Source organism: Hemiscyllium ocellatum, chromosome 20 (assembly GCF_020745735.1).
Source record: "Hemiscyllium ocellatum isolate sHemOce1 chromosome 20, sHemOce1.pat.X.cur, whole genome shotgun sequence".
Classification (NCBI taxonomy): Eukaryota; Metazoa; Chordata; class Chondrichthyes; order Orectolobiformes; family Hemiscylliidae; genus Hemiscyllium; species Hemiscyllium ocellatum.
The window spans coordinates 57,130,302-57,158,225 of NC_083420.1; the positions used below are offsets into that span (position 1 = coordinate 57,130,302).

General features: G+C 40.0%; 1 protein-coding gene across 3 annotated transcripts; it reads left to right on the forward strand.

Annotated features, from left to right (window-relative positions):
- cdip1 (cell death-inducing p53 target 1) lies at window positions 1–27,874 on the forward strand. 3 transcript variants are annotated; one of them, XM_060840902.1, is made up of 5 exons: window positions 1–74; window positions 14,839–14,933; window positions 16,730–16,867; window positions 19,737–20,019; window positions 25,258–27,874. In XM_060840902.1, exons 2-5 carry the CDS (start codon window positions 14,849–14,851, stop codon window positions 25,367–25,369), a joined length of 618 nt encoding a protein of 205 aa, XP_060696885.1. In that variant the 5' UTR covers window positions 1–74; window positions 14,839–14,848; the 3' UTR covers window positions 25,370–27,874. The 3 variants fall into 3 exon arrangements, with proteins under 3 accessions (XP_060696885.1, XP_060696884.1, XP_060696886.1); XM_060840901.1 differs by lacking the exon at window positions 1–74 and adding an exon at window positions 289–431; XM_060840903.1 differs by lacking the exon at window positions 1–74 and adding an exon at window positions 289–431 and having other exon boundaries at window positions 16,781–16,867.
- Window positions 27,875–27,924: the final 50 nt, after the last annotated feature.

Here is a 27,924-nt window from a genome sequence, read left to right on the forward strand (position 1 = left end):
CTCAGAGCTCGGACGCTGAGGGCAGGAGAGAGCGGCTCGAGGTCCGACCGGTGGAGGCAGCCTCGCCCGCACAGGTGGCCAATTCACGGTCTTGTAACAACTGCGTGTGGCTTCCGAGGACGGAGTGATCGGGGGGGGAAAGGATGTCGTTTGCTTTTCGTTCAGATCCCGGGCGTAATTCTAAAAGGAAATGAACCGTTAAGCCGAAGTGAGCGGCTCTCCGCCGCCTTGCCGAGGAGCTGGAGGCTGTTGTGATTGTTTTGCTCGCAGTGCCCTCTGGGAGTTGTAGTCTTCCAGCCCCGGCTTCATCCGTTACTTATTGCGGATGCGGCGGGGTCCCTTGGACTACAACCCCCAGAGGCCCCCGCGGCTCCGGCCTCTTCCTCCTCCTGCCAAATGAGACCAAGGGGGTAAGGCAAAGGGAGCAGGAGGTGAATAATCCCCGTCTTCCAGTGACTTTAACCGGCTTTCCTTTATCAGCAGCAGTGTAGCTGCATTTAGTTGTTCAAGGCTCTTGCTGGATGATCGGATTGCATGCTGGAGGAACGGTGAAATGTTTAAGAAACGAATCCTGAGCCGAGCGAAAAAGCACCTCTGGCCAAATTCTCCACTTTAGAATATTTCACATGTTGGATGTAATGTAATGTAAGGTTGATACCACAGTAATGCAAAATTGGTCATTTGCAAATGTTTCTTAAAAGTCTGCCCGGTACTTCTCAAGAGGGCATTATCCCTTTAACTTGGCACAGTTCTTCATTTTGCTGGGACTGAATTTGTTTGTGGGTACCGTGGATTGATATTCACGATATCTGTTTCTAGCCAATTTAGAATCTCAGGATAGCTTTTTTTAAACCTCCCATCTAACCTCGGGTGACTGACTGACTTCTTTACCTGCCATTTTCAGATGAGGATGTTCACACGATTGTAAAATTTGGAGGTACCTGCACATGTCGAATTGCAGTATCCTGTGTGGGAAATAGTTTTTTTTTGTGAACATTGCAGTTGAATTTGAAGGTTTTGTTTGGTTTTAAAGTAGCTGCATTTCATGGGACTCAGGTTTTGTTTTAAAAACCTAATTTGTATGGTTGTCCTTTTTATGTTTATAAGAAGTTTTATTTTTAAAGGTTGTAAAAGATTTATGGTATAAGCAATTATCTATTTTGATTCACTAAGTTGTTTTATACACTGGATACCGGATACTTCAGAGGATCAAATTATCTTTCAGCTTCAAATTTTTAATGCAATTTAAGCACCCCCCCACCCCCATCTATGATAACTGTCTCATCCTTCCACCATGAGATATGACTAAATTTCTTGCACATCCTTTTTTGAAAGTTTTTAATTGCTCATTGATTGGTATTTGTTTTTAGTTGAGAAGCACGCAGTTGATTAACCTCACTATACAGCCCTACCTCCTTTTTGAAAGACACTCCTTAGAGTCAATCTCCTTTGTATGATTTTGGTGTCTGATTTTGTTTGATTAAAACTGTCTTTTTAGGAAGCTAAACTAAAGTGAGAGGGTTATCCTAATAGATTTTAGTGTTAAATACTTTCAAAAAAAACAATGGGGTGTATCAAGGTTATAATCAGTGATTAGTTAAAATCAGCACTTTTCTGCATTCCCTGAATTCCCTTATTCCAAAATCACAATTAATTTTGACTAACAGTCACTAAATACTCAATATTCAGGTAAATGCAGCAACCAATTTGTTCAGTGCAATTAAAATAAATAAATGAATAAAATATTCATCAATAAGTCTGAGGAAAACTTGCTGTGCTGAAATCTCCTAGTGTCTCTCCACTATCTGAAAAGTGCAAGACAGGGTATAATAGATAGGGATGCTATTGCACTGGACAGAATATATTGGAAAAAACAAAAAAAAGTACAGTTGCTCTTCTGAGGGCATGCTACAGACATCCAACTTAAGGAAGATGGTTAGCTCTGCATTGGTTCATTTCCCGCAGTGGCTGAGGTTACCATGAGGTACTCTCTTTCTTAGCCTGTCCCCTTGCCAGAGGTGTGGGGACCCTCGGGTTGAATCACCACCAGTCATCTCTCTGTAATGACCCTGTAGTCTGTTCAAGTAATACATAATGAGATGGATAGATGAGCACATTTGCATGGAAATTAGAAAGGTGCAGGAAGAAGTGATGATTCAGTCACCTGAGTCAGTACTGAAACAAAGACAAGCTTGGGGATCCCTGCATGCATCTGTGCTTCTATAGTTGGCACACTCTTGTCAACGGATGTCCAATATTAGTCTGAGGCTGTGAGGAAGGCAACCGTTCAGTGCCTTTTCTTCCTTGTGAGAGTCCTCTTTGCCTTTGCTGCTATAAAGGACAGTATTAAGAACATGAGCTTTGTATTTATGGTTAATTTACTGCTGGTCCACAATATTGACATGACATTTGTAGCCTTGATAATTCTGGTCAAAAGCATGGTGTTGGAAAATCACAGTATGTCATGCAATATTCCAGGAGCAGTACATCTCTAGTCTTGTATTCTAAACCTCTTGAAAGCTAACATTGCATTTGCTTTCCTAACTGCCAACTGAGCCTGCATGTCAACCTTATGAGAATCCTGAATTAAGACTGCCATATCACCTTGCGTTTCTAAAGCCTTTTCCCTTTAGAATATAGTCTACTCTTCTATTCTTCCCATAAAAGTGTGTAACATTTTACTTTCCTGTATTATATTCTATCTGCTACTTCTTTACCCTGTCTTGTAACCTGTCCTGTTCCTTCTGCAGTCTCAACGTGACCTGCCCCTCTGTCTACCTTTGTCATCTGCAAACTTTGCCATCAATTCTTTTATCTGGATCATTAATGTTTAACATGTATATTTGTGGTCCCACCACTGACCACTGGCACACCACTCGTCATTGGCTGTCATGCCAAAAAAGACTCCTGTCATCATTGCCTTCTGCCAGTCAGACAGTCCTCTATCCGTGCTGTACTTTGCCCCTAACACCATGGGCTCTTCTTATTTAGCAGCCTTGAATGGCACCTTGTCAAAGGCCTACTGGAAATCCAAATAGATCACATTCACTGGCTCTCCTTTGTCTAACTTACTTGTAAATTGCTCAAAGAATTCTAACAGATGTCACACATGAATACCCCCTTGACAAAGCAGTGCTGACTCAGCCTGATTTTTGCCACACGTTTCCAAGTATTCTGCAATCTAATTCTTAATAATGGAGTCTAAGATCTTAACAGAACCAAGATCAGGCTAAATATCCTGTAATTTCCTTCTGCCTCCCTTAAACTGGGGTCTTAAATTGTCAGGTTGAATATCTTGCCATTAGGGGAGAAAGTGAGGACTGCAGATGCTGGCGATCAGAGCTGAAAATGTGTTATTGGAAAAGCGCAGCAGGTCAAGCAGCATCCAAGGAACAGGAAATTCGACGTTTTGGGCAAGAAGGGCTCATGCCCGAAACGTCGATTCTCCTGCTCCTTGGATGCTGCCTATCTTGCCATTAGCTCTGGTATGCAAAGATATGCTTTCATTTGAGTTGTTGAAAATGTACAATAGCAACATGGTGAATAATATGCCCAAGAGAGAATGTGCCAGAGCTTCAGCAATTTAAGAAGGCAGCTCACCACCACCTTCTCAAGGAATCTAGGGATTGTGAATAAATGTTTGCCAAATTTGCGAAGCCCAAAACCCATGAATTAATTGAAATAAAGAATACAGTCATGCTCTATCTTGTTGCTAATCTTGAAAGCATCTGTTGCTTCATCATAACTCAACTGAAGCTATGCACGTTTGTATGTAAGAAGATAATGGTGCGTAGGAGGATTTTTGTTTTCTGTACAGGTAGAGGTGGCTGACTCCATTAATAGGTCAGAGGCGTTGGTGTTGCCTGCTCTATTCATGGGAGTTTCCTGTCACTGGCAAAGTGAGAAAATCATATTTGCAGTTGCTTTACCAGCTCTGAAACTGCACTGAAACTCTACGTGTCGCCAGGGTGTGCAAAACGTTAGGCACTAGTTAAGTTTTTTTTTGGGAAGGTATTTGGAAGTAGATACCTTGGTAATTGTTAATGTCTGTAATTTCTACCTCTCCCCCACTCCAACTTAAATTAGATTACTTACAGTGTGGAAACAGGCCCTTCGGCCCAACAAGTCCACACCGACCCGCCGAAGCGCAACCCACCCATACCCCTACATATACCCCTTACCTAACACTACGGACAATTTAGCATGGCCAATTCACCTGACCTGCACATCTTTGGACTGTGGGAGGAAACCGGAGCACCCGGAGGAAACCCACGCAGACACGGGAAGAACGTGCAAACTCCACACAGTCAAGGTGACAATGTTTGTACCATGAATATCCTGAAGCACAGACCTTTTGTTTCAACAGAAAGACAAAAGCTCTGTGTCGTGGCCATATTGATTTTCCACTTCCGATAGTCTTGGGTGGAATGCCATCTTTCCTTGGGCTTTACCATTGGCAAGACACCAGTCACCAGCCTGATCTTGGTCACTGGTAAGATTTTAGACTCCATTATTAAGAATTAGATTGTGGAATACATGGTAATGCTGCGTTCTACAATGGTAGGCTTGCTGTCCAACTCCTGCAGGGTCATGTCAGGAATGACCATGAGAGCTTCTTCCTTGTCAAGATTCTTTGTTGCATAAAGTTTGAGGGAGTAATCCTATCACCTTTAGTATGGCATGTTAGGCTCTTGGTGAGAAGACTGTCTTTGCCAAAGGAATTGCTGGGTTTATTGCTTTTTGCAGAAGGGATATGGAGCGGCAATGTGAACTCAGTGGCCCAGTTCTAAAGTCTGTTTGAGGTAGAGGGGCCAAACTATACATAAATCTTTGACAGGATGTACGGAGAGAGTGGTTAGCAAAGCATATGTAGCCCAAAATGACACAAGTAGGGAACTTGAATACAAAAACCTTTGGTTAGCCAACAAATAGTATTGCATTCAGTTCTGCTGTAACACGTTAGAGAGAATGTGAGGGGATTCCAGAGGTGTGGAAATTTAGTTGCGAGGTTAGATTGGTGAAGATAGGCTTACTCTGTCTCGTAAAGGAGAATGAAGATTTGATGTAGGTGTACCAGATGAGAATAGGCTTAGATCCTATAAACAAAGAAAACTTTGCATTAGCTGGTGTTGTAAGGACTTTGAACAAAATCTTAAAAATATGAACAAGGTATGCATGGAGGTTGTGAGGAAGTGATTTCTTCAGCAGTGAGTGCAAATAACCTGAAACCACTGTCCATAAGGATGGTGGAAGTTGAGATGATCTAAGGAAATTGGATGGCCATTTCAAAAGAAATAAACTTTCAGGGAGAGAGTAGGGATAGTGGACTGACTGGATTGTCTACAGCAAACCATGAATGGCCTCCTGCTCTGTAAATCAATTGCCTCTTTGCCAGTATATGCACAATTACACAAACACTTACCTTGTCCTTACTGGCATCAAGATTGTGTTTGTTATCCCATCCACCAGATTGAACAACCAGTTCCTTACCCCAGCACGATGTAATTATTATGCGATGCAATGACGCAAGTTAGAAAGCCACTTTGGATAATTCCAAACCTGTGACTCAAATCAACTAAAAGAAAATGCGTTTCAGGAATTTATTCGTTCATCCTTAATTGCCCTTGAGAAGGTGGTAGTGAGCTGCTCTCTTGAATCACAGCAGTTCACTTGATTTAGATGCACTCAGTGCTGTCAGGAATGGAACTCCTTGGATCTTGATCCAGTGATAAAGAAACAGCAATTTTAATTTCAACACACCATCGTGTAGTAGTTTGGAGGGAAGTTTGCAGGAAAGTTTTCAGGTAGTGATGTTTCCCATGCATTTACTAGTGTTATATAAAATTGCACATTCTCGAAAAAGAACTGTCCGATTGGATAAAAATGCCCATAATTATGACAGACCTGTGAAAGCAAGTTGTTTTCTTACCGACTTCAGCTGCTTGTTTTTGGAGAGGGGGCAAATGGTGGGTGAGTGGGAAAATGCAGCCATCCCTCGGTGTAATATTTGGAAGACGTATACTTTCTTCAGCACAATGGTACATGTTGTACACGAAAGCTGTGAATAGAGTCCGAAATGTACAGCACAGAAACGGACTCTTCGGAATGCCTGTTCAGAATCTAGATTTTGGAACTAAAACAGTAAAGTTGCTGGAATTGATGTTTGATGCAGTAGTAGTTTGCAAATATATTCAGAGCTTAAAAATTTGTTGCTGGAAAAGCGCAGCAGGTCAGGCAGCATCAAAGGAGCAGGAGAATCGACGTTTCGGGCATTAGCCCTTCTTCAGGAATGAGGAAGGGCTTATGCCCAAAATGTCGATTCTCCTGCTCCTTTGATGCTGCCTGACCTGCTGCGCTTTTCCAGCAACACATTTTTAAGCTCTGGTCTCCAGCATCTGCAGTCCTCACTTTCTCCTTGCAAATATATTCAGACAAGTTTTATTAAACGTGTCTGTGTGTAATATTTGGACGTTTAAATCATCCTTGGCAATATAAATTAGCTTGGATTTTGTCGATGCAAATATTAATGTATGTTAGCACTACACTTAGAATTGTTTTGTGGCAGAAGTCACGCTTTCAATAGATCTGTTCCATTTGCAACTTTTTAAAATAATTAAACGTACTAGGAAGAAAAGCTCAAACGAACCAATGTAAAAACAATTTGCTGTATGAGGTAACTACATATACATGACCATGGAAAGCAAATGTGTTGATGCATACTAATTAACCACCTGAACATTGTTACATGGACAGTTTGTATAGAAGTATCCCTGTGGTCTAATAGTTATAATAATTATTTTGTGGGGTCTTATAGTGCTGTGAAAATGTCCCTACCTGCAATCCAAATTCAAGCCCCACTCGACCTGGAGGCGTAGGAGCAGGTTGACCTTCTTTAAAAGTGATAATAAGAAAGTTTACTGTGCTGCATTTTTTTTTTGTTACAAAGTCCTATACATACCATACCTCAATTATTACAATTTGCTTCAACAACTATTAAAATACTAAGTGGCTTTTCATAATATGGAACCAAAAGTTGTTGAGAATTAAAAAATCCCCATGGGGTGGCGCAGTTGGCATTAGTTAACACTGCTGCCCCACAGTGGCAGGGACCTGGGTTCAATTTCACTCTGTCAAGTGAAGTTTTCACATTCTCCCAGTGCCTGTGTAGGTTTCCTCCAGGTGCTCCAGTTTCCTCCCACAGTCCAAAGATTGGGTGGATTGGCTGTGTTAAATTGCCCATAATATCTAGGGATGTGCAGATTAGGTGGATTGGTTATGGGAAAAGGTGGGTTTGGGTGAGATGCTCTTCGGAGAGTTGTTGTGCTCTTGAATGGGCCGAATGGCCCACTTCCATGTTGTAGAGATTCTGAATAGCTGAATAACCAAATCTTCATGACTGAGACGTGATTTAAGATTTAATTCCTTGCACTTAGCATGATTATGTTAAAGGCCTGCAGATACTTATGTGGGGGTTTGGGGATAAAGAAAAACAGGATTTGGAAGTGTTTTTAGAGTGATTTAAAAATTAGGTTTTGCAGAGTTTTTGATGGACAGGTTTAGAAATTGATGAAAAACATGAATGACTGGAAGGGATGCATATTTCTTCAAAATTAAAGAAGCAGAAAGTGATAGCTAGCTGGTACACAAGTTTAGTTGATGTTTTACAGGTTTTGTAGAGCATGTTGTAGAAATTAACTTAGTCAAAGGATCTGAAATCAAAGTATAAGGCAGAAAGGCAGTGTATGCATACAAACTCAAATAGTTTGTTGGCAGGAATAATATAGTTTAGGATAGAGGCAGAAAAAAGCCCTTCGTTGATAAAATTTCCAATTTGCTAAATGTTTGCATGGTGTTCTGGGGAAAGAAATGTTTTCTTAAAAAGCTAAATTCATTGAAAAAGCAGCTAAATATTGAGATGATTGCTTAAGGAGTTTGCAGAGAAACGTTTTTTCTAGATGTTTGAATTGGAATGTGTTTCAGCGCTTTTCTGCCATATATCTATCTTGTGACATTCTCTGCAGAAAACATGAAACAGAATTCAGCTCATACTGCTAAATAGGATTGTAGAACTATGAAGTAATTTTCTCATCCATTCCCTGAACAATTTTCTTAAACAAATTTTCTCAAACAAATTTTCTCTCGACCACACGTTTTCCTCTTTCCTTCTTTCCCCCTCCCCCTCCCCCTCCCTGTCTGTCTATCTCTGTCTCTCTCTTCCAACTCTCCCATCCACCCCATCATATCTTCATAAAATGTTAATTTGTAAAAACGAATAGATATAAAGCTCAAATTCTCTGCAAGTACGTAGTTCTAACAGTTCCTCATTTAAATTCTTTCAACCCATTTTCCTTCAGCCATCAATCTAATCTTGAATATTGACAATAGTTTCAACCTCGATCACTGACCTTGAAAATAAATTCCACAGGAATGAGAAACAGTTTGTTTCCACCCACTCTGTCCCATACCTATTAAAATCTGATGAGGGGTTAGCAAACTTAATTGATTTTACGTGACCTAATGAGCTTTTTCTGCATTAATAGCAGAAAGGAAGTCTGTATTCTATATGCTTACAGGTAGTGATTATCAGGGACTACAAATTATCCCTCAATTGAGGTGATTCTCAGCATGGATAACACAGTAACTACTGAAGGTGATACTCTTCAGGCACTTTGACTGAGGTTTAAACAAGTTATCAGTTCGTTTCAGAGGTTGCTGTGTTGTCTTGGTCACGTAGTTGATTACACTACTTGATAGCATTGTTGTGTCATTGATACGGGACTTCACAATAAATTTTATGTCTATTATTTAGTAATTCCTACGTGGTTTCATTCCACACTTCACTTCAGGTATTTTTGTCAGATATTGTTTCACAAATGCAGTTTTTTTTCTCAAGTTATTTTGTTTCTGCAACTAATAGCAGTGATGCACACCCTCTCCTCTAAAAAGGTTTATTCCTGTATTTGAGCAATAGTGTTATTCACCATTTTAATGTCTCTTATGGATGTTTGTATCCATCTATGTAAAATAAACTATAATGATCCCAAATAAGAGAGTGCTGAAATTAACTCAAATTTAGATCTGAGCTGTGGTAATGTGAAGGACCACAGACCTAAAGGTTTCTCTGTTGCACCGTCTACACTAGAGCATCTCCAATTTGGGTGTTGTGATCCCAAGTGTGATTGCGAACTGAAATTTCAGAGGTCATGTGTTCAAAAGCAGTAATGATCAATTTCTGTCAGTCCCCCTCCTGGGATTTCTCTCCCTGAACAATAATTTTCAAGCCTTGAAATGTGGTCACAGTAGGAAAGACATTGGGAACAATTCCTCTGTGTAGATGCTGCCTGACCTACTGAAATCTTTTCCATTATTTTCCTATTTCTATTTCCGATTTCTAGCATCCACAGTATTCTGCTGTTTGATTAGTACGATTAATGTTATCCTCCTACCATGACAAAATTACTAATAGCGAATAATAAAAGGTACTTTATAATTTTTTTTGCTATAAACCTAGACATAGCGAATTGTACTAGAAAGATGACATTTCTCAGAGGGAAGTCTAAATATATTGTAATCTTTGCGACAGTGCAGTCAAGAAGTGATCTGTAGTGGATGACTGCAGTATGGTCAGGCTGGAGGGTGTGAAGAGTCTAGTTGAAGTGCTCTTAGAAGTGATTGAGAGGAAGAAAGTCTCAGTGGAGGAGAAGTTGGAGATCGGGTGAAAAGAGATTGAAATATGAACTTAAATGATATATTCAAGTCAAATTCACAAAGGTCAATACTGAAGGATTGCTCTAATCTGAGGTCTATTGGGTGAAGGTGAATCCAGTCATCTATAATGGAACAAAGGGAGCTCAGATGAGAGTACGGAGTCTGTTGTTGAGACAGAACCAGAAAGCAAGAAACATGGAAAGATTTGAGCATGAGGATGAGAACTTTGTGCTCTTAAAGTGAGAGAGCTAATTAGGTAATTCAGCCCAACTGCTGCACCGTTCAATGAAATCATGGCTGATTTCATTTTCAACTTTTGTTTTCCTTTTCTCAATAACCCCACCAACATTCCCTTGCTGATTAGAAACCTGTTTATCTCAGCCTTGAATATGCACAGCCCAGCCTTGACAATTTTCTGCAAACAATAATTCCATAAATATATTACCTTCTGAGAGAAGAAATTCACTTTCATTTTGATGTTAAATCTGCAACCCCTTATTTTGAGATTGTCCTCTACTCCCAGACTTTCTTAGTGTCTACAAGGGAAGCAGCCTTTCTGCATATACCCAGTCAAGTCCTGTACAAGTCTTGTATGCTTGAATAAGGTTGCCTCTCATTGTGCTTAATTCCAGTAAGCATGGGTCCCACCTACTCCACTTCTCATATCAGCCTGGTGAATCTTCTCTGGATTGTCTCCAATGCCAGTAGAGATTGTATCTTTTCTAAATTAAGGTGCCTAAAACTGTTGGCTGTATTCCTGCTCAGGTCTTAGTGCCTTGTATAGTTTTAGCACAGCCTCCATTTCTGTACTCCGTTGGAACATAGAACAGTACAGGCTCTGTTGTGGTTCTGTTCACCGAGCTGGAAGTTTTTGCTGCAAACGTTTTGTTCCCTGGCTAGGGAACATCATCAGTGCTATTGGAGCCTCCTGTGAAGCGCTGCTTTGATGTTTCTTCCGGTATTTATAGTGGTTTGTTCTTGCCGCTTCCGGTTGTCAGTTTCAGCTGTAGTAGTTTGTATGTGGGGTCCAGGTCGATGTGTCTGTTCGTGGATGTTCTTGCCGCTTCCGGGTGTCAGTTTCAGCTGTAGTGGTTTGTATATGGGGTCCAGGTCCATGTGTCTGTTAATGGAGTTAACAGGAGGACACTACAACACACACCTGGGTTAAAAACCTCTCCCACCGACAGCTCACAGACATGGAAAGAACTATACTGGCCAAGGGACTCAAATACAACTACAGGGATGCCAACACAGCAGACTTCCTAGCAGCACTAGAATGCACACTCAGGAAACTCCATTAACAGACACATGGACCTGGACCCCATATACAAACCACTACAGCTGAAACTGACACCTGGAAGCGGCAAGAACATCCACCAACAGACACATCGACCTGGACCCCACATACAAACTACTACAGCTGAAACTGACAACCAGAAGCGGCAAGAACAAACCACTATAAATACCGGAAGAAACATCAAAGCAGCGCTTCACAGGAGGCTCCAATAGCACTGATGATGTTCCCTAGCCAGGGAACGAAACGTTTGCAGCAAAAACTTCCAGCTCGGCGAACAGAACCACAACAACGGACACCCGAGCTACAAATCTTCAACCAGACTTTAAGTACAGGCTCTTTAGCCATCGATGTTGTGCCCAGATCAGACTAACCTACATACCGTTCATTGTACAAACTTCCATGTGCCTATCCAAGAGTCGCTTAAATGTACCTAACGTATCTGACTCTTCTACCACTGCTGGCAGTGCATTCCACGCACCCACCACTCTGTGTAAAGAGCCTACTCCTGACACCTCCCCTAAACCTTCCTCCAATTAACTTAAAATTGTGTCCCCTGTGATAGACATTTCTGCCCTGGGAAAAAGTATCTGGCTATCCACTCTAACTGTGCCTCTCAACATCTTATACACCTTTATCAAGTCACTTCTCATCTTTCTTCACTTCAGTGGGAAAAGTCCTAGCTCCCTCCACCTTTCTTCATAAGACATGCCCTCCAGTCCAGGCAGCATCCTGGTACGTCTGCACCCTTTCTAAAGCTTCCACATATTTCCTAAAATGAGGCAACCAGAACTGAACAAACTATTCCAAGTATGATCTAACCAGGGCTCATAACCTTGCAGATCTTAAACTCAATTCCCCAGCTAATGAAAGCCAACACCCCATACGACTTCTTAACAACCCTATCAACTTGGCTAGCAATTTCGAGGGATCTGTGATCCCAAGATTCCAGTGTTCCTCTACACTGCCAAGAATCCTGCCTTTAACCCTGTATTCTGCACTCAAGTTCGACCTTCCAAAATGAATCATTTCATACTTTTCCAGATTGAACTCCATCTGTCATTTATCAGCCCAGTTCTGCATCCTGTCAATGTGCAGCCCTCCACACTATCCACCAGCCTTCATGTCATCGGCAAACTCACTAACCCACCCTTCCACTTCCTCATCCAAGTCATTTATAAAATAAATCACAAAGAGCCAAGTTCCCTGAACCGATCCATGCGGAACATCACTGGTCACCGAGCTCCAGGCTGAATACTTTGCAACTACCACCACCCTCTGTCTTCTACGGGCCAGCCAATTCTCTATCCAGACAGCCAGGTTTCCCTGTATCCCATGCCTCCTTACTTTCTAGAATTAACCTACCATGGAGAATCTTGTCAAACACCTTGTTAGAATCCATGTACACCATATCTATTGCTCCACCTTCATCAACATGTTTTGTCACATCCTCTAAGAATTTAATAAGGTTTGAGGCTTGCCTGCCCTCACAAGGCCATGCTGACTATCTCTGATCAAATTATATGGATTTCCAACTAATCATAAATCGTATCTCTCAGAATCCTCTCCAATACTTTGTCCATTGCTGACATAAGACTGACTGGTCTGTAATTCCCAGGAATAACCCTATTCACTTTCCTGAACAAGGGAGTAACATTTGCCACCCTCCAGTCATCTGCACTACTTCATGGACAGTGCCAAAGGCACAACAGACTTTTCCCCTGTTTCTGTAGAACCTAGTTTGTATCCCGTCTGGCCCTGGGGCTTTATCTATCCTATTGTTTTCAAACTTTTCAGCACGTCCTCTTTCCTAAAATCAGCTTGTTCTTGCGTTTCAGCCTGTTTCACGCTGTCCTCTCAAATGTCAACGTCCCTCTTGGTAGTAAATACTGAAGCAAAGTATTCAAAAGAACCGCTTCTTCTTCCTCTGACTCCAGGCACAAGTTCCCTCCACTATCCTTGATCAGCCCTACCCTCACTCCGGCCATCCTCTTGTTCCTCACACAAGAGTAGAACGCCTTAGGGTTTTCATTAATCTTACCCTCCAAGGCTTTTTCATGCCCCTTTCTAGCTCTTCTAAGTTCATTCTTCAATTCCTTCCTGCCTACCTTGTAATCTTGTAAACATCCTTGCAGCCTCAACCTGAGCTTGCTTCTTCCTCTTGACTAGATGTTCCACATCCCTTGTCATCCAAGGTTCCTTCACCCTAACATCCCTTCCTTGCCTCAGTGGGACAGATGTGTCCAGGACTATCAGCAAGTGCTTCCTAAACAACCTGTACATTTCAGTCTTGCATTTCCCTGAGAACATCTGTTCCCAATTTAGATGCCGCAGATCCTGTCCATTAGCACTAATTTCCCCCTCCCCCAATTAAATGTTTTCCCATACTGTCTGCTCCATTCCCCCTCCAGGAGTATCATAAAGGTTACGGAGTTGTGATCACTATCAAGAAATGCTCTCCCACCTAGGAGATCTGATACCTAGTATGGTTCGTTGCCAAGCGCGAAATCCAACATGGCTTCCCCTTTTAGATGGCCTTTGACGTATTGCGTCAGGAACCCTTCCTGGACACACCTGACAAAAACTGCTCCATCCAAACTATTTCAACTATGTAGGTTCCGATCATTATTAGGGAATTTAAAGTCACCCATGACAACAGCCCTGTTACTTCCGCACCTTTCCAAAATCTGCCTCCCAATCTGGTTCTCCGTGTCTCTGTTGCTATTGGCAGCTCTGTAGAAAGCTCCGAATAAAGTGACTACGCCTTTCTTATTTCTGGCTTCTAAGTCTCGGTAATGGCCACAACATCATAGTTCCAAGTACTGATCTATGCTCTGAATTCGTCAGCCTTAATCCTGCTACCACTTGCATTAAAGTAGACACACTTCAACCCATCCCACCTACTGCACCTTTGCCCTATCAAGTGCCTATCCCTCCTCACAGACTCTGCACGATGTGTCTGGCTGTTCACTACATATTCTATCAACTGATCTGTAGCTTAGGTTTCCAGCACCCTCTCCGCCAATCTAGGTTAAAGCCCCTCAGAAAAGCTCTCGCAAACCTCCTGCCCAGGATATTGGTGCCTTCCAGTTCAGGTGTAACCCATCCTTTTTGTACAGATTCCACCTTCCCCAGAAGGTGTCCAAATGATCCACATATTTGAAGCCCCCCCCCCCCCCCTCACAGCTGTGCTGCTACGTGATAATCTGCACTTGCTCTCTATTCCTAGCACATGGCACCTGTAGCCATTAAGATTACAACTCTGCTTGTCCTGCCGTCTAGCTTCCAACCTAACTCCCTATATTCTCTTTTCAAGTCCTCTTCCCTTTCCTTTTGAAATAAAGACAATCATTCAGTTTGTCTTTTCTATCACCTGCTGAACTTGACTGCTTGCTTTTTATGGTTCATGGATTTAAAAACTCTCAAATCCCCTGTTCTGTAGCTTTCTGCAGCCTTTACTTAAATAATACTCAGCTCCTCTATTCTTGCTGCCAAAGCGAATAACCTCTGATTTTCTTACAATAAAACAAAGAAATGCAGATGCTGGAAATATAAAACAAAGAGTGCTGAAGAAACTCAGGTCAGGCAACATCTTGTAGACAGAGCAACAAAGTTTCAAATCCAGAACCCTTTGTCGGAGCATTCTGACACCTGAATAGACCAGAGAAGCTGGTATTGTTGTTCTTGGAGCAGAAGTATTGTGGGGAGATTTAGCAGGAGTGCTCACAATGGAACGATTTTGGTAGAAAAGGCCTTGCTTATTTACACAAGTTTTAGGAGCCTTGTTAATTGAGTTTATAAGATTTGGTCTCTTTGATTTTTTTTCAAATCGATAGTGGTGAAATAATGTCGGAAGAACCACCACCTCCATATCCTGGGGGACCTTCTGCTCCATTACTTGAAGAGAAACCAGGACAGACACCATCAACAGGTACAAATAATATTTTGGCTAAAATATTTTGTAAAATACTTACTGAAGTTACAAACATATTGCCCAAAATTGGGCAGTCCAAAGACCAGAATTTACAAAAGAATTGAGCATAGGTGAAACGTCTGACAGTTTGTCAGTTATTAGGTGTGTACTTCAATCACCGTTGTGGCGATAAATCAAAAAGTCAAAACAAAACTGTTGCAGAGAATAGGGGACAGTGTTTTACTGTAAGAATACCTTTTGACATAAAGTACTTGTATAAAAAAATGCTTTTTGTGCAGTCAAAATACATACTTGTGACGCTGAAAGTGAAAGATTGGGATGGAGGAAGATCCCAATTCAGCATGATTTCTGTCCTAAAGGTGCTGGATTTTAGACTTTGCAGATATCTGAAGAATAAATCTGTCTCCATGCTGAACATTATTAGTGGAAATATTTGCATCAAATTTTTTAAGACTTCAAAACTTTTGTGTGATCTGAATTATTATGGACTTCTTAAAAAATCACTTTTATATTGAAAGCGAACAGAAAATGAGGTTATATTAACAATGCAATTTGAAATCCATTACAAAACTAATTTGATATGGCAACTTGCTTTACCTTGCAAACACATTTTGTATTTAAATTACATCTTTAAAAATCACTAATATTAAATATGTGATGAATAATAATCCATATATAAATTTAGTGTTTACAAGACATTTTGCACCAGGATGTCCTTCGCATCTTGAGCTGGTAAAGTGTTATAGCACAATGTAAAAGAGTGGACAACTGCAAAAGGTGAAAGACAGTAAGAATTAAAAGCAGAACCAGTAACTAGAAAGCTACCACTGGAAAACAATTTGGTTTTCACAATACATCAATTCTGAAAGTCATTTACATGGTGTGATTCAATGTTTGAAACTTTATTGAATGTAATTAAGGAAAATGTTCTTTGGTAAATGAAGCTTGTAAATCAAGATTTTGGATTTCTAAGTTTAATTTTTAAAGGATCAAAAGTACTGTTTTGATACAGTCCATTGAATTTATTTTGTCTTTTTAATATTTTGATTTTATCAGTTTCACCAGAACAATGACTGACTGTTAACTGCATGTTGATCCTATAGTTTGACTTTGCATGTTGTGTACAACAGCATCAATAAGTGTTTTGAGGAGGGAAGAGTGGAGGAGTTACTGTTTTACAAGGTGTGCACCTCCCAGTTTAACCTTGATTTTTGAGTGTCATCCTTTCAAAGGTATAGGCAATTGAGCATCATTCACAAATGCAACAGTTTTGCCTGATTGTTTTATTAATGACTCTTAAGTAGAACCTGTGAAACAGAAAGAAAGTTGGACAGGGGCGGCTCGGTCGCACAGTGGTTAGCAGTGCTGCCTCACAGCGCCAGAGACTGGGGTTCAATTCCCGCCTCAGGCAATTGTCTAAGTGGAATTTGCACATTCTCCCCGTGTCTGCGTGGGTTTCCTCCGGCTGCTCCGGTCTCCTCCCACAGTCCAAAAATGTGCCGGTTAGGTGAATTGGCCATGCTAAATTCCCATAGTGTTAGGTGATAGGGTAAATGTGGGGAATGGGTCTGGGTGGGTTGCACTTCAGCGGGTCGGTGTGGACTTGCTGCACCGAAGGGCCTGTTTCCACACTGTGTAAGTAATCTAATCTAATCTGGAACTTAATCATCTCGGGAGGGATAAACAATTATCTCTTAGATAAGCCAATGTTACCTCAAAATAATAATTCACACGATAATTTTTCAGTTGTATTTTTTGTTACAATGTGGAAATATTTTTGCCTGTTTCTTCAGTGCATATGCCGCCCACGACTACTCAAACTCATGGGTATTCTGTCCCACCAGATGGTGGACCACCTCCTTATGAGCCAATGGCACAACCAGGATTTGTACCACTCCACACACCAGCAGAAGGTGGTATGCCACCACATGGTAATTAAATATCAAAAACTTTAGCGTGATTGCTGAATTTGTGAATCTGATAGACAGCTGATTGAATTAACCTTCATAAATATGAAACAATACTGGTTATTATGTAGATATTCAGAGTTAAGGTGTGAAGGGTTCAGGTTTGCTTTTCAATTAAAAATTTATCAGAAGTATTTCCTGTATTCAACTGGTTTGGTGGAATCCAATGTTGTGTTATAGAGACATAGAGATATACAGCATGGATGGGTTGTGCTTTGGCGGGTCGATGTGGACTTGTTGGGCCGAAGGGCCTGTTTCCGCACTAAGTAATCTAATCTAATCTAACAGAAACAACCCTTTTGGTCAAACTCGTCCATGCTGACCATATATCCTAAATTAACCTAGTCCCATTTGCCAGCACTTGGCCCATATCTCCCTAAACCCTTCCTATTCATATATCCATCCAGATGCCTTTTTAAATGTTGTAATTGTACCAACCTACTCCACTTCCTCTGGCAGCTCATTCACGCACCACCCTCTGTGTGGAAATGTTGCCCCTCTCACCTTTAAAATTTTGGACTCCCCTACCCTTGGAAAAAGACCGGCTTGATTTTACACTATCGAATCCCCTCATGTTTTTATAAACCTCTATACAGTCACCCCCTCAGCCTCTGACATCCCAACCTATTCAGCCTCTTCCTATAGCTGGCCTACATGTAAAATTAAAAACAGAAAATGTTGAAAATAGCTGGCCTAGCAGTATCAGTAGAAGCAGAACTGAATTCTGATGAAGGGTTACCAAATTGAAACGTAAGCACTATTTCTGTGCAGAAGCTGACACTTTCTTGCAGGGTTTGTTTTTGCTAATAGGGCTAAATAAGTTTTCTTTCAAAAAGAGCCTCATTTCCATGCTATTTTTAAAATTTGTCTGTGATTTACAGTGTCTCTTCAAATCCAGCCTTCTCAGTAATAAATTAGTAACCACATATAACTCCTGCATTCTTCTTCTTGCAGTGGAGAAAGCATTGGCTTATTGGTTCTGGTGCGTAGATTGTAGAACATAGGAGTGGAAGGAGACTATTCAGCCCTTTTGAGTCTGCTGCTCCATTCAACGAGATAAAAATTGATCTAATAACCATCAACTCCACTTTCCTGTCTTATCCCCAGAACCCTTGATTCACTTTGATTAAAAAATCTATCTCGACCTTGAATTTAACAACTCAACCATTGCGGTAAAGAATTCCACAAATTCACTACCCTTAGAAAAGTAAAGTTAAAAATCACACGACACCAGGTTATAGTCCAACAGATTTAATTGGAAACACACTAGCTTTCGGAGCATCACTCTGGCATCTCCAAATCTTAGAAAAGTAATTTCTCTTCATCTGTCCTAAATGTGACCTCTGATTCTGAGATTATGCACTCTGATCCCAGACTCTCCCACAAGGGGAAATAACCTTTCTGCATCTACAGTGTCAGATCCTGTTTTAATACAGGAACTTTGCATTCTTCTAAATTCCGACAAGTATCGGCCCAATCTGTTCAACGTCTCCTTGTAAGGCCGACCCTCCATACCTGATATCAGCCTAATAAATCTTCTCTAGACTGTCCCCACTGTGAGTGTATCTCAGATAAAGGGCCCCCAAACAGTACGCAATACTCCAGCTGCGGTTGTAGTAGAATTGTACTCAAACCAATCAGATGCAAGTTGCAGAGTTCCCATGTAAACTGAATCAAAAAAATCTCAAGCCAGGTTGAGATGGTGACCAATCTGTAGAACTGGATTAGTCTTGATTAAGGAAATTTTGATACTAAATATTCCAGTTTGCTCCAAGATTAACTGTTATACACTCAGTATAGGATTGTATAACACAGAATGCAGCTATTTATCCCAGTTGCTGCACCAGAAGAGTAGTCCAATTTGTCCCATGCTTCATTCTTTTTCCTTGCAACTTTCTTTCCTTCAAATAGTTATTACTTTTTTTTTAAAGCTAGTGTGGAATCTATATCCATCACTCAGTAGCTAGTGCATTCAAAACCAAGCAATATGTTTGGTAATTTTTTTTTTGCTTATGTTGCCTCTGTTTCTTCACAAATTAACGTCTTCCAGTTCCCAACTGATAGCTGTTGGAAATCATTTCTCCTTATTTCGTTTAACTAAACCCTTCTTCATTTTAAATCCCTGTCATGAATCTCCTCTTAATTTTCTCTCCTTAAATGAAATTCCTTCATCCCTGGAACAGTTCTAATAAATCTCTTCTGTGCTGCTTCCCAAGACATTACAGCCTTCATGAAGTTTGATATCCAAAATAATTTTTAAAATGAGAGAAGTTGAATTATGTACCTTCCTGGTACCCTTTGCTGAATAAAGCTGCTGTTCTGTACTGTACAATCTAGGTTTTATGTTCCAGTCATAAATTTAGAACCAGATGTAATTGTGGAAAATTAATTGATAGGCAATCCATCTATATTCTAATCATGATAAGCAGCAGCATATGAGTGAAACAGCATGAGAATGACCTAGTTTTTTCTATCAGTGAACATTATAGAATGTCAAATGTTACCAAAATGTGAATTTTAATGTTTTGTCCATTTGTTCACTTTTTTAAAAAAAACAGTTGTAGTTTATGCAAGTTTAAAGTGCCATTTCTGATGTACCTCAATCACAAATTCATGCTTAGTACATAGATAATAACATAGGATTGTGACACAAAAGCTCAAAGAGCTACAGGAACTCAGTTTGAGATTTAGTGTGAGCCTACACCAAATTATCTAAACTTTAAAATTAAAAATTTTTATTTTTGCAAGGCAAGATAATAAAAATTTGAGCTGCCTTTAACATTTTATTGATAACGTTACTAATCTTTCTGTTTTTCTCATTTTTCATGGACAGGTTACTATCCAACAGCTGGACATTACCCACCACCAGGCCATTATGTACCCCCGGGTCACTATCCTCCCCCTCCTGGACACTATGCACCTCAGACTGGACAAACAGCAACTGTTATAGTCCCCCCGGGTGCTGCAACAACAGTGACAGTGCTGCAAGGGGAAATGTTTCAAGCTGCACCAGTGCAGACCATGTGCCCTCACTGCCAGCAGACCATTACAACTAAGATCACTTATGAAGTCGGCTTATTGAATACTTTGTTCTGCCTCTTCTGCTGTTTTGTGGGGTAAGTAACTACCACAGAAAAATGATAGAAATGAAAGCTTATGGAAACTTCTTGCAGTTTCTTTGGTTATAAAGAATTGCACACAAACTGGAACTCTGAATTAAGATGAGTTGAATTTCACGTGTAAACTTGTGACCCACTCTTCTGAGATATCAGTGTATCTTTTGGTCCTCTGCTTTGACTTACTAATCCAGCTACTTTTGTATTGTCTGAAAACTTTAGCAGTACACCTTTATCCTAATTATTGGTAGATCAGTGAATTGATCACAGAACAGTATCTTGTGGAGTGCAACTAGTCTTTTTCAGAGGTTCTTTCCATTAAACCAATTTTCAGTCTTTGACTTCCTGCCCAGACCATCACAGAAGCCAATCTTCCATCTATGGATTCCGTTTACCACAGCCCATTACCACAGAAAGGTTGCCAACATCAAAGGTCTCTCCCACCCTGGCAACTCTTTCTCACAATCCCTCTGGTCAGGCAGAAGATACAGAAGCTTGAGCACATGCACCAGTAGGTTCAAGAACAGCTTCTACCCTGCTGTTATTAGACTGATGAATGGACTCTAACTTATACTGATTTCACCTAGCATGTGCCTTGTGCGATGTAACGTGTATGCCTCTGTCTAATCTTATTTTTCACTCTTTGGTTTGTATGTCCTTGCTTACTATGATCTGCTTGTACTGCTCGTAAACAAAGCTTTTCACTGTACTTAGGTATTTCAATTAATCAAGAAACAGTGCTGAAGATTTTGGCACCAGAACGAGCTTTTTCACGAGCCAAACTGCTCCAGTACAGCCACAACACTGGCACTTAACCAGCAGTGTAGACAATTGCTCAGTTATGTCCTGTACACACAATCCAGACCTTTTTAAATTTGCTCTGGCTGATCAGCAAAGTGATGGAAATGGTTGGCAACTGTACTCTCAGGTGGCACTTACTTAGTAGCAAATTGCTTATTGATGCTCAGTAGGTCACTCCGTTTCTGAACCCATTCCAGCCGCCTTCAGAGGTGAGAGATATAACTTCAAACAAAATAATTAGACCTAGGAGATTGGTAATGATAACTAACTGCAGGTTTCAGTCACACCTTGGCTTGTTAGACAACTAGAGAGTTGGATCAGATTAATGGCACAGAGTTCAATCCCCATTCCAGACTGGTTCTGCTTCCATGTCCTACCCATTTTTTTTAAACAAAAAAAAAATACCCTAGCAATTTACAGTGCATCAGAAATAATCACCATGGATGTGCAGAGAGCTGAAAAAGAAGAATGAAATATTGTCATTCTTCTCACCCAGTTTGACTTGTTTTGGGTTTGTTCACTCTTTGGTAATGCATTTAGGTCAACTGTATAACTAGGCAGAGAATTAGTTTTACACATTTAAATAGAAAAAAAAAGGAAACACGTAAAATGAAAGGAGTCTATTATTCCCAAGTCAAATTTAATGTAGTATGATTCTTTTAAAATATTTTTTTAAAAATTGTAATACCTAAATGCTAGAGAAGTTCAGCAGGTCTGGCAGCATCTGTAGGGAGAGAGAGAAACCATTAATGTTTTGGGGACGGTGATGTTTTGTCAATGGCCCCAAAACATCAACTGTTTCTTTCTCTCCAGATGCTGCTAGTTGTACTGAGCTTCTCCACCATTTCAGACCACCATCTTTGTTTAACTTTAAATAAATTGCTTAACTCTGTAAACCATTAAAATAGAGGGCAGGTACAGGTTACATATCAGTAACACTGTTAAGTGTTAACCAATTTGGAAGATTAAAAACTACTACAAACTTAGTTTTTGCCAGTCAATTGAGTGCCGATTAAAACAATGTACTTACAGCATATATTGTGGTATTTAATGTGTAACGGTGATGTGCATGTCCCTTGCAGTACATTTCTATTACTTACTGTGTTTTTTTACATTGATTTTAGGAAGCTTGTTGATGTCTTAACCGCAGTAAACCCTGAAAAATCCATGTTATGTGGACCTTTTTGATTATCCGGAGTATTGATCATCTGGCACTCTCCTGGTCCCGCAGGTGCCAGTTAATAGAAAAATTGCTGCATTTGAAAGGGACTCCCCAAAAAAAGTTATTTCAACAAACTATGAAGCTTAAGATAATTAGAAAAATACAAAATAATGTAGCTGAATAAACTTAGAGTATTGCTTTTAAAAATCGAGTTGACCCAGGGGTCCAAAGGATACAAGTCTTTTTTTCCCCACTTGTACAAGAAGCCTGAGTTTGTTTTTAAATCTCTGCAAGAAAATTGAGTGGAATAACTTCCTTGAGAAGTCAGAGAATGTATTTTTCAAGGAAATAGATGCCTGACTGAAGCAAGTACTATCCTGGATGGACAAGTTTGCGCTCGGCACATTGTGTAAATCCTAGATGGCTCAGAATAGTATTTGTAATGCTAGTACAGTTTTTAGAATTAAAATATTGGGACCTTGCCACAAATATGAGGGAATATAAACGCAAACTTGTTTGTGTGAGTGTCTGGTTTTTCTAAACAAAAAGGGAAATTCTCAGATTGTTGAAGCAAACTCTGATTTTATGGTTACTGCTAACACCATGAGTCTCTTGTCACCCAGGAGCTTGTTAATAAATGTTTGTGGTATTACATGGAAACGATTGTTTGGGTCAGATTCTCTCACTCAAAATGGAGAAGCACATAAGTATGAGTTTGTAGAAGGAAAATGGCTAAGTGTTGCTTAACCTGAGAAAAACATCTTTTAATATTTACATACCTCCCAGTTGTAATGTGATGAATGTAAAATATATTTTCATGTTTTACTACTTGTTAAAAACAACTAAAATTTTAATTTCAGTTTGAGTTTCAGTTATATCAAACTGAATTATGTAATGTTTTATAATTTGGATGAATAGTTTTCTTGTTACTGAATAAATTTGCCTTTTAACGACAAGGAGCACAGTAGACTCCTGAATTGAATTGCATTTACCAACAGTGATTCCACAAATTACATTTACATGCTATCAGTAAGGCATTTGACAAAGTTCCCCATGGGAGACTGATTAGCAAGGTTAGATGTCATGGAATATAGGGAGAACTAGTCATTTGGATACAGAACTGGCTCAAAGGTAGAAGACAGAGGGTGGTGGTGGAGGGTTGCTTTTTAGACTGGAGGCCTGTGACCAGTGGAGTGCCACAAGGATCGGTGCTGGGCCCTCTACTTTTTGTCATTTACATAAATGATTTGGATGCGAGCATAAGGGTACAGTTAGTAAGTTTGTAGATGACACCAAAATTGGAGGTGTAGTGGACAGCAAAGAGGGTTACCTCAGATTACAACAGGATCTGGACCAGATGGGCCAATGGGCTGAGAAGTGGCAGATGGAGTTTACTTCAGATAAATGGGAGGTGCTGCATTTTGGGAAAGCAAATCTTAGCAGGACTTCTACACCTTTTAAATGGTTAGGTCCTAGGGAGTGTTGCTGAACAGAGAGACCTTGGAGTGCAGGTTCATAGCTCCTTGAAAGTCGAGTCGCAGGTAGATAGGATAGTGAAGAAGGCGTTTGGTATGCTTTCCTTTATTGGTCAGAGTATTGAGTGCAGGAGTTGGGAAGTCCTGTTGCGGCTGTACAGGACATTGGTTAGGCCACTGTTGGAATATCGCGTGCAATTCTGGTCTCCTTCCTATCAGAAAGATGTTGTGAAACTTGAAAGGGTTCACAAAAAGTTTACAAGGATGTTGCCAGGGTTGGAGGATTTGAGCTACAGGGAGAGGCCTAATAGGCTGGGGCTGTTTTTCCTGGAGCACGGAGGCTGAGGGGTGACCTTTGTAGAGGTTTACAAAGTTGAGGGGCATGGATAAGATAAATAGACAGTGTTTTCCCTGTGGTCAGGGAGTCCAGAACTAGACGGCATAGGTTTAGGGTGAGAGGGGAAAGATATGAGACCTAAGGGGCAATGTTTTCATGCAGAGGGTAGTACGTATATGGAATGAGCTGCCAGAGGTTGTGGTGGAGGCTGGTACAATTGCAGCATTTAAGAGGCATTTGGATGGGTATACGAATAGGAAGGGTTTGGAAGGGTATGGGCCAGGTGCTGGCAGGTGGGACGAGATTGGGTTGGGATATCTGGTCGGCATGGACAGGTTGGACCGAAGGGTCTGTTTCCATGCTGTACATCTCTGACTATATTTTGGTTAAATTAGCGTCTGGTGCCCAGACTCTTGAACATTAGGTTTCACTGACATATGTTTTTGTGGGATCTTATCTTCCTTTTAAAATCTTATGATTTGTTTAAAGACAAATACACTACACGATATTGTGTTTTTTGATTTGTAATATGGCCACAGAATAAAACACTTGGTGTGAAGCCAAAATCTTTATCTCGGGCTTGCTGCAGTGCTCCAGTGAAGCTCAGCACAAACTGGAAGAACAATATCTTGCTTTCCACCTGGAGACCTTGTAATCTTCAGGACTCAAGATTGAGTTCAATGATTTTAGGACCTGCGCACCTTCTCCCTTGTCCTTCTCCCAATCCCTGCACACTAGGCCTTGCCATCACATGGGCTGCTACCATAACTACCTCATTGTCACCAACTAGCTGACCCCTATTCTCCCAGGCTGACCATTACCTATTCCTTTGTCCGCCCAGTTGCTGTCATTTCCCTCAATGCTCCATCTCCACCCAATGCTGGCTCTTCCCCACCCTATCTTTAGCATTTTTTTGTCATATGTTATTATCTCTACAGTCAGTACTGAAGAAGGCCCACTGGACTGAAATGTTAACTCTGCTTTCTATCCACAGATGTTGCCAGACTGAGTTTTCTAGAAATTTCTGTGTATGTTTTGGCACTGTGATTTTATTTTGTAATTAAACAATACAAAAGGAACTGGATCTGTTTTGAACTTTGGCATTTTAGTCTGCAGTTCTAACAAGTGCGGGAGCTTTATTGGTGCAACAGATAACGTGTCTTTGCAATGCAGTAGTCTCCCTGTACCCACGGGGATAGTTCCAGAACATCCTGTGGATAGGAGCAAACCCATTCATTTAAATGGGAAACTACCTTCCTGGCAGCCTCCTGGTTCTGGAACATTCCCTTTTATATGTTCGGGCTGCAGGTAACTGAAACGCAGAAAATGATTCCACGGATACAGGGATTGCCCTGTATTTTCCAATCACCTTTTGACGGTACCAGAATTTGACCTGTAACAAGTTAAGGTTGTAGAAATGTGGCTGCAAAGTTTTTAAAAGATTTTTTTTTGTTTTAATCTAGATGTGACTTGGGCTGCTGCTTAATCCCCTGCTTGATAGATGATCTGAAGGATGTGATGCACACTTGTCCAAACTGTAAAGCTTACATATATACATACAAGCGGGTATGCTAACAAACATCCTGATCCTGTCCAAGAAGTGTTGGAATAAGTTTAAAACAGCCAACTTAAATTGTTCACTTTTTTTAAGTTCAATTTAAATCTAATGATCTAAATGATTGTGATATTTACAGCAGGTACTGTGCTGTAATTCAAGCAACTGTGAATGCCTTACTTGCAGAACATATGTTGAATTTACCTATGTATAATTATGTGTAAACAGTATAAATGTCATTCCCTACCTAAAATATCTTTCTAACTTTTGAAGTTCCCTGTACAGCAAAACCTGTGCATAGTTATCTTTAAGATGGCGATTGGTTTTCAGTATTTATATATGCATATTTGGTCATTGTGCTGATGGTGTTCAAAAACTAAGGGACAATAACTGGTTCTAGCCCAAAACATTGCACACCACAGTGATATTTGTGATGCATTCTGTTTATTTTTCAGTATGCAATTTGATAAATCATTAAAATGTTGTGTAGAAATTATCACAGGCATGTGGCTTTATACTTGAAACTCCAGGGGACAATATAATTTTGTCTGTCATCCCAAATGCCTCTTAGTGGAATCATATGCATGAATGTGTTTTGTTGTAATATTCTTGCATTTGAGTAATTTTACATTTGCATCCTACTGAAGTTTTAGTTTTATTTAGAAACCCATCCTGATATAGATCTCAACACCACATTTTGAAGTTGATATGTAGATTATTGAGAATGGTACAATGAAGGCATGCTTTAGAAAGGCACTATTTAATTTTGAAGTAAAATGTTTTGCTAAAATGTCAGTATTAATACTTGTCAGTTGGTTGTTGCCAGACTGCTAATTTTAAACAAATGTTCAGAAAGTTCTAAACTGTCACAAATGATTTTGACTGTAATTATATTGCAATGATAGCCAGTCAAGTAATTTTTAACCCAAATGGAGTGTGTACAGCAGAGGTTCTAAAAATTACCATGTTTGAATGACTAATTATGCAGAGCTTAGATTTTGTGGGTCAATAGAATTTTTTTTGAGGTTTTGTCTGTTACAATACAGAACTGTACCAGGATTTCCTGATGTTCTTTACAGTAACATTTTGAAACACTGTACAGAGCAGAAATCTTGGATATATATTCAGAATGTAAATGTAATATTATACTCTGCTTGTGCCATTTTTGGCAGCTTGCAATTGCCTTTGCTGAGAACTTAAATGCAGTATATGTGAGTCTCTCACTTTGCTCCAGTATTATAATTGCAGAGACTTGTTACAAAATGTGTTCTGCTTTGAAAGCAAATGAGGCAACACACAAGACATTTATTAGAAAATGTATTTATCTTTAAGAAGCAGTAGCCAGAGCCTACGTCAGCCAGTCATCTGGTTCTTTGTGTTTTAATGTGCCTGTTATTTAGCCATCAAATTAGCATTAAAAGTAGTCAGTATTAGATGTATTGGTTGTTGATGGTTAAAGAAACAAATTATTTTAGATATCAGCTATGTTTCAACCAGTTTTGTTGTCTCAGCTCAGATTGCTATAAAGACCAACAGCAGGAGGGCAAAACACTGTCTCCCTCCTTTTGTCACAAGATCTAGCAGTTATCAAAGCAAACTAAATGTACATGCAATAGTTCTCCAATTGTGTTCTATCAATTGAAGTGCATCACTGGAAGGATACTATGCAGGTTATTTTCTCAGATGGAATATGTTTTGTGGGGGTCATTTGGTAGGCCACTTCTCATTGTTAAAGCATTTGTGAAAGTTGTTGGTTTTGAAAAGAGGCAAAACAGGTAATTGTTTATTTAGCCCAAAATTGCAGTTTTTAGTCATCCCGATCTTACTGATTTTGTTGGTGACCACGTGGGTGGGAGAGATTTAATTAATTGTTTCATACTGTGTCTTAATACTGCATTAGATCTTAACTGTTTCACAAGGATGCTGCCTGAGTAACTAAGTTACATTTCCTTTAAAAATAGGTTGACTTAAAATAATCTAATTTGTGATTAAGTAACACAGCTTCTGAGTTGGAGCTTAATTAACTATTTATGTTAAAGCATAAATGGTAACACAAATAATTAAATTCTCAAACATATGGTAATTTGTTTTGCACTATTTGCATGAATTCTTGTCTCTTTAAAGATATGCAAAGCTAACACTTACTTGCCTTCATCACCTTTCACATGGAATGAGCCAGGAAAAATTGATTATTGGCTCTATAATGTCTGAGTTTAAATCTTAACATTTTTGTACCTGATTTTCCTTTGGTCTTTTAAGTGATATGATCATGTTTGAAATCTGTTCTAAAAAGCATTCTTTGTTCTAGTTGAAAGTGGTGGTATGCACAAAGTTCTTGCTGGAAATATCTTAATTGCCAAGTGGCTATTTTCTGTAACTCAAACCATTATTGGTTGAGACAGCTTTTGTGTACAAGCTGATTGTTTAAACATTCCTACAATGTACATGTTCATGCATTCTCATGTAGAAATGGGTATATACATGTTGGAGATTATTAAATGCGAATGGCACAATTTTGACGTGAAGCTCTTCTGATCTTTTCTTGGCTAAACGGCATAAGGATATGGGGACAAAG